General features: G+C 41.4%; 1 protein-coding gene across 1 annotated transcript in view; it reads left to right on the top strand.

The window, feature by feature from the left end:
* Positions 1–12,608, top strand: part of ISYNA1 (inositol-3-phosphate synthase 1) — a 55,025-nt gene extending 42,417 nt beyond the window's left edge. The window contains exons 10-11 of the mRNA XM_073595945.1: positions 10,968–11,185; positions 11,400–12,608. Coding sequence (XP_073452046.1) covers positions 10,968–11,185; positions 11,400–11,622 — 441 coding nt within the window. The 3' untranslated portion in view covers positions 11,623–12,608. The remainder of the gene's footprint in view (positions 1–10,967; positions 11,186–11,399) is intronic.
* The last annotated feature ends 1,917 nt before the right edge of the window (positions 12,609–14,525 follow it).

Below are 14,525 nucleotides of genomic sequence, written 5' to 3'. Positions count from 1 at the left end.
AGTTGCGAACATGCAAATGCGTCAGTCCTCTTCTCTGCTATTTGTAGATGGGCAGTAAGCAGCTGTGCTTGGCTTTTTTGGTTATCCAGAATGGCACATGCCATGGGACCACAAGCTGCTGCTAGAATAGAGTTTTTAGTCATGATTGATGGTTGTTTGGGCAGGTTCAAAATAACATCACTCTGCCTCTAGTAACAGCTACTAGCAGTTATTGTATAGTCATAGCGTTGCCCCTGTATTGTCATAATGTTTCCTCTGATACTGTAACTGTGTAATGCTAACTGTTGTGCTTGAATTTTCATGACAAGCATCACTGTTGAAAAGATTTTTTTCATAGGTTAAATAAATACTCCCCCCCCCCCCCGTTTTTTATTTGTTTTTTTTAGCGTTCCATGTCAAACATACAGTGGGGATGGGGGAAGGCTATGATTTAATAGTCAATATGTTAAAGTGCATTGAAACAAATACAATAATGTTTCTGAACTTTGTGAAATATTGACAGAATATACTTTACATTTTTAAGTTGAGCAAGGATCAGTTCATCAAGCTATTATAGCATATTAAGATAACTTAAAGTGGGAGTAAACTCCCATGCATAATTTGTACCTATACATAAGCCTATAATGAGGCTTACCTATAGGTACTGTAAACATCTCCTAAACTTGCACCGTATAGGAGATTTACTGTACATGCAGCTGGTTACATCACTGGCACATGTGCTCTGAAGAAACAGCCACCTGGCCTGTTTCTTTAGTGTCCTGTCTTGTAAACAGGCAGGCTCCCCAAGGAGTGACGTCTTTGCAGCTTTGGCTACTCACACAGCTGGAGTCCGCGAACCTGGAAGGAAGACCGGGTAAAGGTTGAAGCCTTGTCAGGGGTGACAGCTCGCCGCTGGAAGTCTTCGTTTTAAGGTAAGTTTCACCTCATACTAGCACTTAATGACTTTACCTTGCAGGTTTTAAAAAAAAAAAAACAGTGGTTTACTGCCGCTTTAAGAAAAAGGGGTAAAAAGAACCAAAAGACAAAAACTGCAGGTATAAATGCAGGCATTTCTACTTTTGGAAAAAAGAGTGTGGTTACCCAGTATAAGAAAACCAAGTAAGAGGTTACTTTTAGCAACAAAAAAACTCTGCATGTTCTGGCCAAAATATTGGAGCATTTAGAACAGCTTGGTGAAATGTGGCTAGTCGGCATTGACGTAGAGTCACTTTACACCTCGATACCCCACTCTTGTGGTTTACAAGCTGTTGAGACCTTCCTAAACACCACATACCCAGAATCAAGGCCACAAAATGAATTCCTGGTAGAGTTGTTGGAGTTTATGCTACTCAACAACTTCTTCCAGTTTCTAACCATTTACTACCAACAGATACCTCCATGGGGGCAGCATGGGCACCATCCTAAGCTTGCCTCCATCTGGGGCTGTGGGAGGAGGGGGATGTATACCCTTCGTCATGTACCGTGATCATGTACACACGTGGTTGCAGTACATCGATGATGTTTTTATGATCTGGAAGGGTACCCCTGTTGAGTTGCATTAGTTCATGAAAGAACTCAATACGAATTAACACAATATACACCTAACCTATACCGTGGACCAGACAAGATTATCTTTTCTTGATCTGCAGATAACCTTGGAAAATGGTCAACTTTGCAATTCCACATTCCAAAAAGAAACGGCCGCAAATACCCTCCTATACGCTACAAGCCATCATCCCCATTGGGTAAAAAATGGTATACCAGTGGGGCAATTTCTGCGGATTAAAAGGAACTGTTCAAAGGCAAGTGACTATAAACGCGAGATTCGGATGCGAGATTCGGAGAACGAGGTTACTCGCACAGACAGATCAAGAGAGCTAGAAAGAAAAGCAGCAATGCGGGATTGTGAAAGTTTGCTATCAATAGAGCCATCAAAATCGGCGCCTGAATCTAATTAAAACACGAATGATCCAATTCGATTTATAACAGCCTTTGGGTCTTGGAACTCAGTTCGCTCCATCTTGGAGAAACACTGGGGCATTTTGACCAACTCACCGGGACTAGCAAAAAAAGTAGGTACTTCCTCCAAGCTAGTGGCACGTCTTGCCAAAAACCTGGGTGACATGTTAATTCAGTCAGAATTCATTCGCAAACAGGACACCACTTGGCTAACTAACTACCCACGAGCCCTAGGCATGTTCCCTTGTAAAAAAAATCCAGATCTGCCCATTAGTACACAGAACTTCTACATTCATAGATGCATATAAGAAGGATACATATGAAATCCGTGACCTAATCAACTGTTCCACATCACGAGTTATTTATATGATAACATGTCCCTGTCCCAAAATTTATGTGGAAAAAACAAAAAGGCAATTTAAAAGTCTGAATTGGTGAGCACTTACATGAAATCAATGACAGGGGAAAAATCCCAGAGAAACCTTTGGCGAAACATTTCGCATTGTGACATGGAAGGAGTTCCCATGGCATGAAGGTGAAGGGAATCTATGCCTTTAAAATTACCCACCAGATGTGGTGACTTCAATCGCATACTCCTGCAGAAGGAAAAATGGTGGTTGTATAGATTGAAGTCCCTCTTACCGGTCGGGCTAAACACAGAGTTGAATTTACAGGCCTTTCTACCTACCTAGGAAATCCTCTTTGCATATATTTTTAACTCCTCGAGACGACTGACATACCTGGGATGTCTGGGTAATGACTACCAAGTTATTTTCTAGTCTGCTCACTCCAAATACTTAATCTTTATATGCCACACAAAATTCCTTTGTTGTCAGTATAAATGGCTGTTGGTCTTGTGTAATGTGTCTATCCCCCCCCCATTATTTTTCATCTTTTACATCTTATTCTTTATTATTTTTTATTCCCTCCCCATTGACTTTTTTGAGGTTATCACAAAGGTTCCACAAATACACAGTCTATATTAATTTGGTTATAGCTATTTACTTTATTTCGATCCATGGTCTGCCTAGGATGTGTATTTGTTAAAATGACCGATCTTGAAGAAAACTCTAAGATAGACTATTTCACCAAATGTGACAATGGTCCCTTTAAATTTAAAGCCCGCTTTGGCGGTAAACAAACGCAATGGTCAGGATAAAAGGGAGCGGGTTACCAGCCTAAGTATCATCCTAGATAAAGCTACGCCATTAGACCCAGCGAAACGCATTTACGTCATCAACAACGCTGCCCTGTCTCATGATGCTGCAAGTGTGGGATGTAATGAGAGTGATGGATGTCGGCTTTCAGTGAGCTACGGCTTCAGCAACATTAGCGGGAGACCACTGAGCTGTATGAACTCGGTTAAGGATGTACTCTTCTTACATATCCTATCCTGGCTTTGATTTTGGATGGGGCGAGCCATTTGAGGCTTAAGTTTACTGCTGTCCTAACCCACGATGACAAGTGAATCAAGCCGTCCAACAGCTGAGTGGTAATGTATGGAAAATCTCCACTTGACTTGCACAGCATAATACCGCCAGATGTTTTTCACTTGCTCCTTATTTGTCTCCCGCTTTATTTCCACTTAGCAGTACCTCTGAATGTGGAAGACAATAATGTTAATGTTGCTCTTACCATCAAATCTTCCATGACCTAGTCTGGGAACCAAGCCTCTGAATACTAACTATATATTTGGTACACTGGATGTTTCCTTTGATATATGCTGCAACAAGTTGAACTCTAGTACTTACAGTACTACTATATTTTTTTGGGCTTCCATGATACGCATGCATGCCAATTAAGGACTACCGTTTTTTTATATACTTTTCAGTACATTGACATTGTTCAGTTTGAAGGTTCAACGCAGTATTGAATTAATACCGCTGACCACCATTTCAGGCCCTAGTCGGCTTAGCTCATTATTTAGCTCCCAGACCTGCGTCTCTTTTCCCACCTTCCAACCTACCCTAATTGGACTAGCCTATAGTCAGTCAGTAACATTTAGGACACGGGGACTATTTAGTACCCCCCATTATCAAATTACTTTCATGATTTGCATTCTGCCTGACTGTTGGCTAATACAATTTGTCTGGACTGTGTTCAGTGTTGCTATGCGTTGTTTTATGTTTGTCCAGTTTGTTGATTCAGTTTATGGCAACCTCTTCAATGTCCACTATTGGACGTGATTAGTTTTTAAAGACACTGCACTTTTCTAGTTTATCATACTTTTTGATACATGTATAAGTATATGTTTGTTAATGAAATAAACTTGTTATCCTTTTTTTGATCAATTTTTTTTGCTAAAAGTAACCTCTTACTCGTTTTCTTATACCGGGCAACCACCCTCCTTTTTTTTCTATATGCCCCATGGTTACAGCAACAAACACCCATTAAGTGATCCAACAGGTCATGTATTATACCTGACCATCATTAGGTGATTGCTTGCTCCCTTCCATTCCCATTTCCCCCTCCTCCCTTTCCTTGTTTACATTTCTACCTTTGGCCAGATCCCAGGCCATTAAGTCCATAAAGGTGAAAACCATAGTGACAGTCTAATTTCAAACAAATGTTATGTGCAGTGCAGCCCACAACACTCTCCTCCACTATCATGAACCATAAGCTGCTTACCAGATAGTGTGACCCCTTAGTTTTAGGATGTCAAGACTTGCTCCCCCAATTCAGTGGCAAAATATGGTAATAAACCCCACTGGCATGCTCTTCAGATTCTTAAAAGGATTCAACAGCAACCATGTTAAACAGAGGATATAATAAAAAGAAAGGAGTTCCACATAGCATAATACAGTAACAGCTCATGAAAGTCATTTGTCGTATAGTAATACTCCCAAAACAAAAGGATAGGGCGCATGCGCGGCGCTGAGCGTGATGGACGTCTGAGTCAGTAGCTCCGTTCAGCCCGGGAAGATATCGGCTTCAGGAGGGCTAATATCACCTATTTTCGCAACGTTTTTATCACCCCTCGAGCCCCTTATACCTGGTGCATGCCTGGGAGAAAGAAAAAGCCCAGAGGATCGGCTCAACATACTTTAACACACTATCTCCTCCGCGCCCGTGATCAAGACAGCATGTCTCAAAATGGCGCTGCGGGAAGAAACATACCTCCGTCTCCGGCTTCCTCTCCTGGACGTCCCACGGACCAGACACCACTTCTAGATCCTAGCCGTGAGTACACCGCATCTCTCACTAAATCTGACCTAGAAAGCAGCTTGGAAGCCATATATGCAAGGCTTGCAACAAAGTTCCAAACAGAGCTCCATAAAACTTCTCACACACTTTCCCAAGAGATTGCCTCACTGGGTTCCAGGACAGAAAGACTGGAAACAAAGCACGATGAGCTAGCTCTGGCTTACAGTGACCTCTCCAGAGAACATGAGTCTCTAGCTACAGCCTGCGCCCTGATGCAATCCCAAATCGAAGACCTCGATAACCGCAACAGACGCAACAATTTGCGCGTAAGAGGTATACCAGAATCTGTCACAGATCTCATCCCCACAATAATCCGCCTATTTAAATCTCTGCTCCCAGACACTGATGCCGGAGCGTTCACTTGTGACCGTATTCACAGAGCCCTCAGGCCTAAACCTCCTGAAGATAAGCCTCCCAGAGATATTGTTCTTTGCATGAAGGACTTTCTAACTAAGGAGGAGATACTCAGAGCTGCTCGCAATCAACAACGTATCACTCTGGACGATCGCATCATCCAAATATACCCTGATATCTCTCCCGCCACCTTGGATAGGAGACGTGGCATGAAAGAAATTACATCTGCCCTTCAAGCAGCTCGCATTCGCTACAAGTGGGGCTTTCCATTCAAGCTTGTAATTCCCCACAATGGCACCACTTACTCTGCCACATCACTTCTGGAAGGTCAAGAAATCCTTGTAAAATTGGGCCTTTTGGATTCGGCCGTTATTCGCCGACCCCCCTCTACTCCTAGACCATCACCCATCTGGCAGACCCCCCCAACCAGGAGAGACAGACGGAGGATCAGATACGACATCGGAGATAGATTTGATGAACCCTTTCCTTAATCGTCTCAGCACAGTCGACCACCTTAAGATTCCCCAGCAACTTGCACCGTCCATCTGATTTCAAGATCCCGGACGTCGGTCCCTTGGAGCCGCGACATGCACACCCCACCCAGCAGCAGTCTGTAGTCTCAGACCTATTTTTTTTTTATTTTTTGGTTTGAGTCATCACTGCAGGCTTGTTCTCCTTTTAATTTTTTTTTTTTGTATATAGACTCACTTTTCCTGCAAAGTTCAGATCATTTCTCTTAGCTGGGTTTGAGACCTTGTAGTCTCAGTATTTGTTATTTCGTTTATCAGGTTATTTATAGTCACCTGATCCAATTCTAGTTATGAAGACTTTTGTGTTGCTATTTGACTTATGGTCTTTTTTCATACCTTTTTTTTCCTTTTATTTTTATTTTTCTCCTTTTTAGCCTCAGGTTTCGATCCACCTTTTTGCTATTTATGCATCGAATATATCATGCTGTGATATTTTGCAGGTTTATTGCTCTACTAGGCCTCGGCAGCTTAATGGTTTCTGGTATGTCACAACCTTCTAACCTACTGTGCTCGAGTGTGTCGGCCCTTGGCTTGTTTCTTGAAAAAATAGACACCGGTCTCAGGTCACTATTGGCTCCTGTTTTTTCTCAGACTATAGTGTATAACAACATTCCCCATGGTAATTAAATGTGTATCACACAACGTTAAAGGTTTTAACTCCCCCTCTAAAAGGAAGAAGGCCTTTGCCTTTTATAAGCAGTTGGATGCAAAAATTCTCCTCTTACAGGAGACACATTTTGCTCATTCTTCGCACCCTAAATTCCTTCATAGAAGTTTTCCTCAATCCTTTTGTTCTTTACACCAGACGAAAAGTAGAGGTGCCGCCATACTCTTGCACAGATCCTTCCCAATGGAAGTTAAACAGATATTTAAAGACAAAGATAGTAGGTATGTCATAATCAAAGGCCAGATTCATAACAGAGAACTTACTATCGCTAGCATCTACGCTCCACAGGACTCCCCTGCCTCTTTTTTTACCTCCTTCTTTGACCGCCTTTCCCATTTTCAGTCACCACATATGATAATTGGTGGGGATTTTAATATGGTTGCCAATCCTAACCTTGACAGATCCAATTTATCTCCCTCCTCCAAATCATTTCCACGTTCTCTCTCCAGGGGACTGCTTGAACACCAACTGGTAGACTCCTGGAGAGCTCTCAACATTGGCACTAAAGAATACACATTCTACTCCTATCCCCATAAAAGTTATGCAAGATTGGATTATATCTATTCTACCCCCATTATTCTAGCTAACACTACAGAGGCTAGCATACACCCCTGCACGTGGTCAGACCACCATGCCACTGCCCTCACAACCACTTACATCAGGCTTGCTCCTACCTCTTACTCCTGGCGCCTAAATGAGGCTCTCCTTTCTGATGCAGTGGTGGAGGCAGAAGTGGCACAAGCTATTGCAGAATATTTTAACATCAATGCCATCCCAGAGACCCCCCCCGCCATGGTCTGGACGGCGCATAAAGCTGTCCTGAGGGGTAAATTAATCAGCTTAGCCTCGGCTCAAAACAAAATTGATAAACAGAACATCTTAACCCTTACCAAAGATCTAGATAACATCTACAAAAATACCAACCTCTTACATTTACCCGCCACAAGACAGCTGATTGACCAAAAACGTCTAGAGTTAGAAGGCATTTTATCCAAGAGGGTAGAAAAGTCTCTTCGTTGGTCCAAAGCAAAATACCTGCTCCATGAGGGCTCCGCCTCTACCCTCTTCGCTAGAAAGCTAAACCACGCATCCCGTCCACCCCATATATATAGATTGATGACCCCCACAGGACATCTTACTTCTCATCCACAAGAGGTCCTTCATATCTTTGAAAGATTTTATTCCTCCCTTCTATCCCCCTCCCAATTAAATCCCTCACCTGCAGATGAGGCCTGGTTTCAGAACATTCCTCTACCTCATCTTACACCTACACAACTGGATATACTGAACTCCCCCATCACTCCGGTTGAGGTTTTGAAAGTGATTAAATCTCTGAAATCAGGCTCAGCTCCAGGCCCTGACGGATTTTCATCCTTATATTATAAGAAATTCTCATCCCTCCTTACCACTAGGTTAGTTCATATATTTAATTGGATCCTCCAGGGGGGTAGCTTCCCCGAAGAAATGTTACTTGCCAATATGTCCCTTTTACCAAAACCTCACAAAAACCACACCCTTCCCCAAAATTACCGACCTATCTCGGTCATTAATAATGATTTAAAAATTTTTAGCAGGATCATGGCTGACAGACTGGCGGGGGTTATCCCCACCTTAATTTCCCCTTTTCAATCTGGATTTATACCCCATAGACTTATCACTGATAATATTCGTCTAGCGACAAATATAATACAAGATGCCAACCTTTTCTCACGTAAACTCCTCTTGCTTAGCTTAGACATACAAAAAGCTTTCGATAATGTCTCTTGGTCCTACATCACTACTCTCCTACAAAGAATGGGATTCCAGGGAGCTTTCCTACAAGCATTCCTGGCCCTTTATCGTAACCCGAGGACTCGGATTAGGCTCCCTGGCTGTAATTCTAATTTTTTCGACCTGGGCAGGGGTACAAGGCAGGGATGCCCTATGTCGCCTCTAATTTTTGCATTAGCCCTCGAGCCTTTGGCCATAGCTATATTACAAAATCCTGACATTTCGGGTTACGAGAAGGGCCACTCGTCATACAAATTTGGAATGTATGCTGATGACGTCCTAATGTTTCTCACCAACCCTCTGGTTTCTCTGCCTAACCTATTTCAGACTCTATCAAGCTTTGCAGAGATATCAGGCCTATCCATTAACATGTCAAAATCAAGCGCCCTCCCTATAGGTTACCCCCCCGGAGAACTGCATCATCTTCAGTCAGTCTACCCCTTTATCTGGGCAGAGTCTCATCTTCTATATCTTGGTATTAACCTTGCCAATGACTTCGGCAGACTCTTTGAAGTTAATTTCCCACCTATGGTTTCTAAATTGAAAAGTATCCTCAAACAATGGTCACACCTCCACATTTCATTCCTTGGTAGGATCACTGCCCTCAAAATGACTATCCTCCCTAAATTGCTCTACCTTTTTAGATCCCTCCCGATTAAATTGTCCAAAACATACCTCCACACTATCCAGGTGTGGTTTAATAGATTTATATGGAGGGACAAGCCCCCTCGCTTTGCCAGGGAAGTCCTGTATCGCTCAGCCAAAAGGGGTGGTTTGGGGGTTCCTCAAATATGGCTTTACTACTTGGCCAGTAGATACTCGCAACAAGCACAATGGAATATTGATAGCTCTAAGGTCCCTTGGGTGCAGTTTGAAAGTGAATCTATCGCCCCCCTATATCTCCCGGGCCTTATGTGGTCCAACAATCAGACCAAATCAGTAATAGCCTCCAAAAATTTGATTACACATGCTGGCATCCAACTCTGGGACTCCTATAAAAAAACTTACAATCTCATATCAACAACCCCCCTATATGCCTCATTTCTAGGAGATTCTAGATTCCCATTGGCCATGGATAGACCTTCCTCCTTCCAACTCTGGATTGACTTAAAATTAACTACCTTAGACAAATTTCTTATAAACGCTAAATTTATCTCCTTTTCTCAATTGCAATCCTTGTACCACATCCCAAACTCCGAATTATACCACTTTCTACAAATACGTCACTTTTTCCAAACACATTACACTGGCCCCTCTGCTACCTCCACCACTCTATATGAGGACATATGCCATGACTCTCCCCGCCAAAAAGGTCTAATCTCCCTAGTATATGTTGCCCTGGATAGCACTTCAGAGGCCGTAACTCTAAAATATAGATCCCAATGGGCAGCCGATTTAGATCTTGCTGTAGATGACATTGATTGGGTGAAGGGCTGGCAGAACCTACGCAAATGCACTAAATCCATCATGGTACGTGAAACGGCGATCAAACTGTTGACACGTTGGTACTATACTCCGTTGCGTATACACAAGATTTACCCTCATTCATCCCCCCTCTGTTTTAGGGGCTGTATGCAGCAAGGCTCGTTTTTCCATATATTCTGGGATTGCGAAAAACTTCGCCCCACTTGGAATGAGATCTTAAAAGTAATGAACAAATTAGCAGGCAGTCCTCTTGATATCTCATTCCAACATTGTCTCTTATTTCAATCCCCCCCAGACACTCCCAAACCATTAGTTAAATTGATTCACTCTATTTGTATTGCCATGCATTGGGTTATTGCTCTGAATTGGAAATCAGCTTCAGCACCACTCTCTCAAGTTATTGCAAGAATAGACCACATGATGTTGTCGGACAGGATATTTCATACCCTACATGACACTATCCCTCAATATGATGCCATCTGGAACCCCTGGTTCTTATTTAGGCTCCAAACCTGACATTATTACATTTGTTTTTTCTTTCTATTTTAGTATATTCTGTACATTTCATTTTCTGACCTAAGGCTTTTTATTTTTTTTTTTTCTTTCTTCTTGTTTTGTATGTTTGTAATACTTTAGCTTTCAACTGAATTTCAGACTTTCAGTTTATATTGATAGCCCTAATAGAGATATATAATTTAGAGATTTAAACTGATATGTAGTCACTGCTTACATTCCATGTCTCTACATTTTTTGGTTCTCATTGCACTGATTGTCTTGAATGTATTACACCCTCTTTGTTATTTCTAAGAACAAAAAATAAAAACTTTTTGAAAACAAAAAAAAAACAAAAGGATAAAACTTGTTTTGAAACCAGAAGCCAAAGCGCAGAGTGACTTAAGATTGCAAGCTCCATTCAACGCGTTTCATCAGAATTATGTTCTTGCGTGAATCCATGCTAAATAGTTTGATGGCTGTAGTAGTATGCATTATCATTATGATAAACCGTAATGCTGTGGTATGTTGCTGATTAGATTTAAAATGTTTTGTGCTTCTTGGTGAAATATTTTTTTCTTTCTCAGGACTCTCTGCTTGCTAGTCCAATTATCCTAGATTTGGTGATCCTCACTGAGCTCTGCCAGAGAATAACTTTCTGCACTGAGCAAGACCAAGACTTCCAGACGTTCCATAGTGTCCTGTCAATTCTCAGCTTCCTCTGTAAAGCTCCACTTGTGCCACAAGGAACACCAGTAGTAAATGCCCTCTTCAGACAGAGAAACTGCATTGAGAACATTCTCAGGTAACACTTGTTTTCAAGATAGGTTTGAATTGTCTAGTAGATCTGCATCAGCTGTGAAATAATTGGAATTCATATTTGCAGTTTTAATTTTCCATGGTTTTAGAACAAGTAATGATTAGAGCTAGGTAAACCCTCTTTCTATTAGACTTTTTCAGACTTATTTAATGTGTATTTTAAATAGCTTGTACTAATGCATGTGTTATGTCTTTTGCAGGGCTTGCTTGGGTCTGTATCCACAAAATCATATGATGCTGGAGTACAAGATGCAGCGAAGTTTTGTGAGTCTCAAAAGACCAAGCAAAGATTTGAACCCTTGTCCAATTTCCAGTAAGAAGGGAACGGTCCAGGTCAATGGCTTTCATCAAGGCATTACTAATGGGCACTGTAATGGACTGAAACAAACTGTCACCAGCAGTGACACTGAGATAGAAAATTAATAGGTGTCCTCAACTATAACTAATGCATTTTTTAAATAAAGTCAACCTAGAAGTTTGAAGTTCACACTACAACTCTTGCACTGATATCTATTACTTGACCCTCTTATTTGAGTGTTACATAGGTTCATTAACCTAGAACTGTAGTTCTTTTACTGCTGCCTTATACATTTGTTGTAGTTTGAAGTTATTAAATAGAACTTCAGATGACTTGATCCCTGCTAACTGTTCTTATAGAATTCCTCCTTACAAAATACATTACATTACTTGAAGGTTAGTTTTCCTGTTTAAGCATGTGTCCAAATAACTTCATAGAATGCTGTATTTGAATAAGGGCTAACACCAATAAAATCCAGCCAGCAGTTGTGTCTTTTGGAAAAGCTGTGAACTATGTGTACAAATAAGTACATAATGTATGTACAGGAATATTCGTTGTGTATGTGTCTCCTACTACTGCCAGCTCGCATACACTAGGGCTGCATATTTATAATATCCCCAGCTCACATAAATTGAGAGCTGCATATTACCGATATTCCCCTCCCGATCTTCATATAAATGGAGTAAATGGCTTAATTCTTACATGGTTATGTCTCCGAAAGCAACATGATGGCAAGGGCACAGTAAGCGCTGTTATAAACCATCACTAGTTTCTCTTCTGATTTGTTCTTGTAACAAGTTAGATTTTTGAAGGATTACCATGTCCCTCCTGTACCTTTAAACCCAATTGTGCTTTCATGATTTGTGCTGTGGAGATCTTTTGTTCTTCGTTCACAACCTAAGGATTGACTTACATAGTGGTATGATAGGTATATGTCTTTCATAAAACCGTTTTGTTTGTCTTCAGACCAGATGCAGATATTTCATGAATTGGTTGATGCTTTGTGTCAGTACATCTGCAATTAAGACTGTCTTCCTTTTCTCCATTCTAACTAAGATGTTAGCAATCATGGTCCTGCACAGTGCAAAAATAAAAAAAAAATTATTTGTGAGTGATTTATTTATTTTTTTTTTTTAATGGTTGGCAGTACTCATTATCATGTCTACATTTAGCTGTGTATGGTAATTCAAACATGCTTCCCTACATAGCACTTATTGTTATTTTTCAAAGGAATCCTTTCAATTATAAAAATGCCTCAGTATGCATATATGCATCTGTCTTGGTTTTCTCCAATTTCTGGTCCTCCAATTCTTCTGCCCACTAGGGACTCCCTATATAACTTTCCCAGTGCTCCAGTGGAAATGAGAGTAGGGTACCTTTTAAAACCCTCTAATATTCATGCTGTTAAATTTTTTCCCATGCCCATAACATGCAAAGATATAAAAATGCCTCCCCATAGTGTAGTAAAACTTGCCAAACCATTTATTACAGTTTTATTATAGTTGGTAAGGTTGAGTAAAGACAATAGGCCATCCAGTTCGACCTGTGTTGGTGTTGGGGTGTGGGCGTGTGTGTGTAGAAAATAAACAAACAAGATATTTGGGGGGCACACCCTAAAAGATGCATTAAAGATGGTGCAGCCATAAGACTATACAGTAGAAGAAAATATTACAGCGCACACATGCAAAAAAGACATTTACCTCCAGCAAGGCTAGTTTAAAAACACTCACTAATCATGGGGTACTTTGTAGCAGTAAGTGGGCTTAGCACCATATAGCAATATGGTGTGACCAAATCCCCATATTTTTTGATAATGTTTTTTGAAAATGTTTAGGTGTTTTTAAACTAGCCTTGCTGGAGGTAAATGTCTTTTTTGCATGTGTGTGTAGAAAATAATTTCCCATATCCCCGTATATTGTTTTTGCTAAGATGCACGTCCAAGAGTCTTTTAAAACTATCCATATGCCGACACCACCGATCCTGCCGACACCACCGATTTTGTGGAAGAGTTCCACATCCTTACCACAGTGAAAAATCCCCTATGCAGTTTAAGGTTAAACCGCTTTTCTTCCAGTCTTATCGTGTGGCCCCGTGTCCTCTTACACTCCCCGGGACTGAAAAGTTTCATACTTACGTTGGGATCACCGTTGAGATATTTGTATATTGCTATCATATCTCCTCTCAAGCGTCGCTTCTCCAGTGAGAATACATTTAGCGCATGTAGTCGTTCCTCATAATTGAGGTCCTCCATATCAATTTAGTTTCCCTTCTCTGGACTCGCTCCAGCATCTCCTTTCTGAAGATTGGTGAACAGAACTGGAAAAATGTCAACCACTTTTCTGCAGCAGAGAATGACATTTTCCGAACCGAATTTGGGGCCCTGTAGCTTTGGTTATGTTGTAGTGCTATTTCCACTGGGTTTGCACACCAAATTTGGGGTTCCTAGTACCAAGTGGCCCCGAGATACGGGGCCCCAAAGTCGGTCAACTGTGTCCATCTGCAGCGATGTAATTTCAGGACCCTTTGGGTCCAGAGACCCCAAATTTTGGCTGCAGCTAGGGGGCATCTAGAAACCCTTAACTACCATGTTTAAAGTTCGGGGGACCTATGTCTGCAAATGGGCACAGTGAGGCTGCAAATGGGCATTGTTCCAAGTTCCTAGCACTTGGTGCTAGGAACCCCAGCTTTGGATATGTTGTAGTGCTAGTTGCACTGGGTTTGCACACCAAATTTGGGGTTCCTAGCACCAAGTGGCCCAGAGATATGGGGCCCCAAAGTTGGTTCGGAAAATTTCATTTTCTGCTGCAGAAAAGTGCTTGACTCGTATAAGCCAAGGGGGGCGCTTTCAGCACAAAAAAATGTGCTGAAAAACTCGGCTTATACGCGAGTATATATGGTAACTTAAAAATAAAATAAAAAACCTGCGCTCAGTGCAAAATTAATCAATAGTGAAAAAGAACGTGAGTTGGGTCCTGCTGCTGAACACTATAACCCCGATATAAGGCAAGACTAGTTGTAGATAATAATC

Source organism: Aquarana catesbeiana, linkage group LG01, assembly GCF_042186555.1.
Source record: "Aquarana catesbeiana isolate 2022-GZ linkage group LG01, ASM4218655v1, whole genome shotgun sequence".
NCBI classification, from domain to species: Eukaryota; Metazoa; Chordata; class Amphibia; order Anura; family Ranidae; genus Aquarana; species Aquarana catesbeiana.
This window is presented reverse-complemented; position numbering and strand designations above follow the sequence as displayed.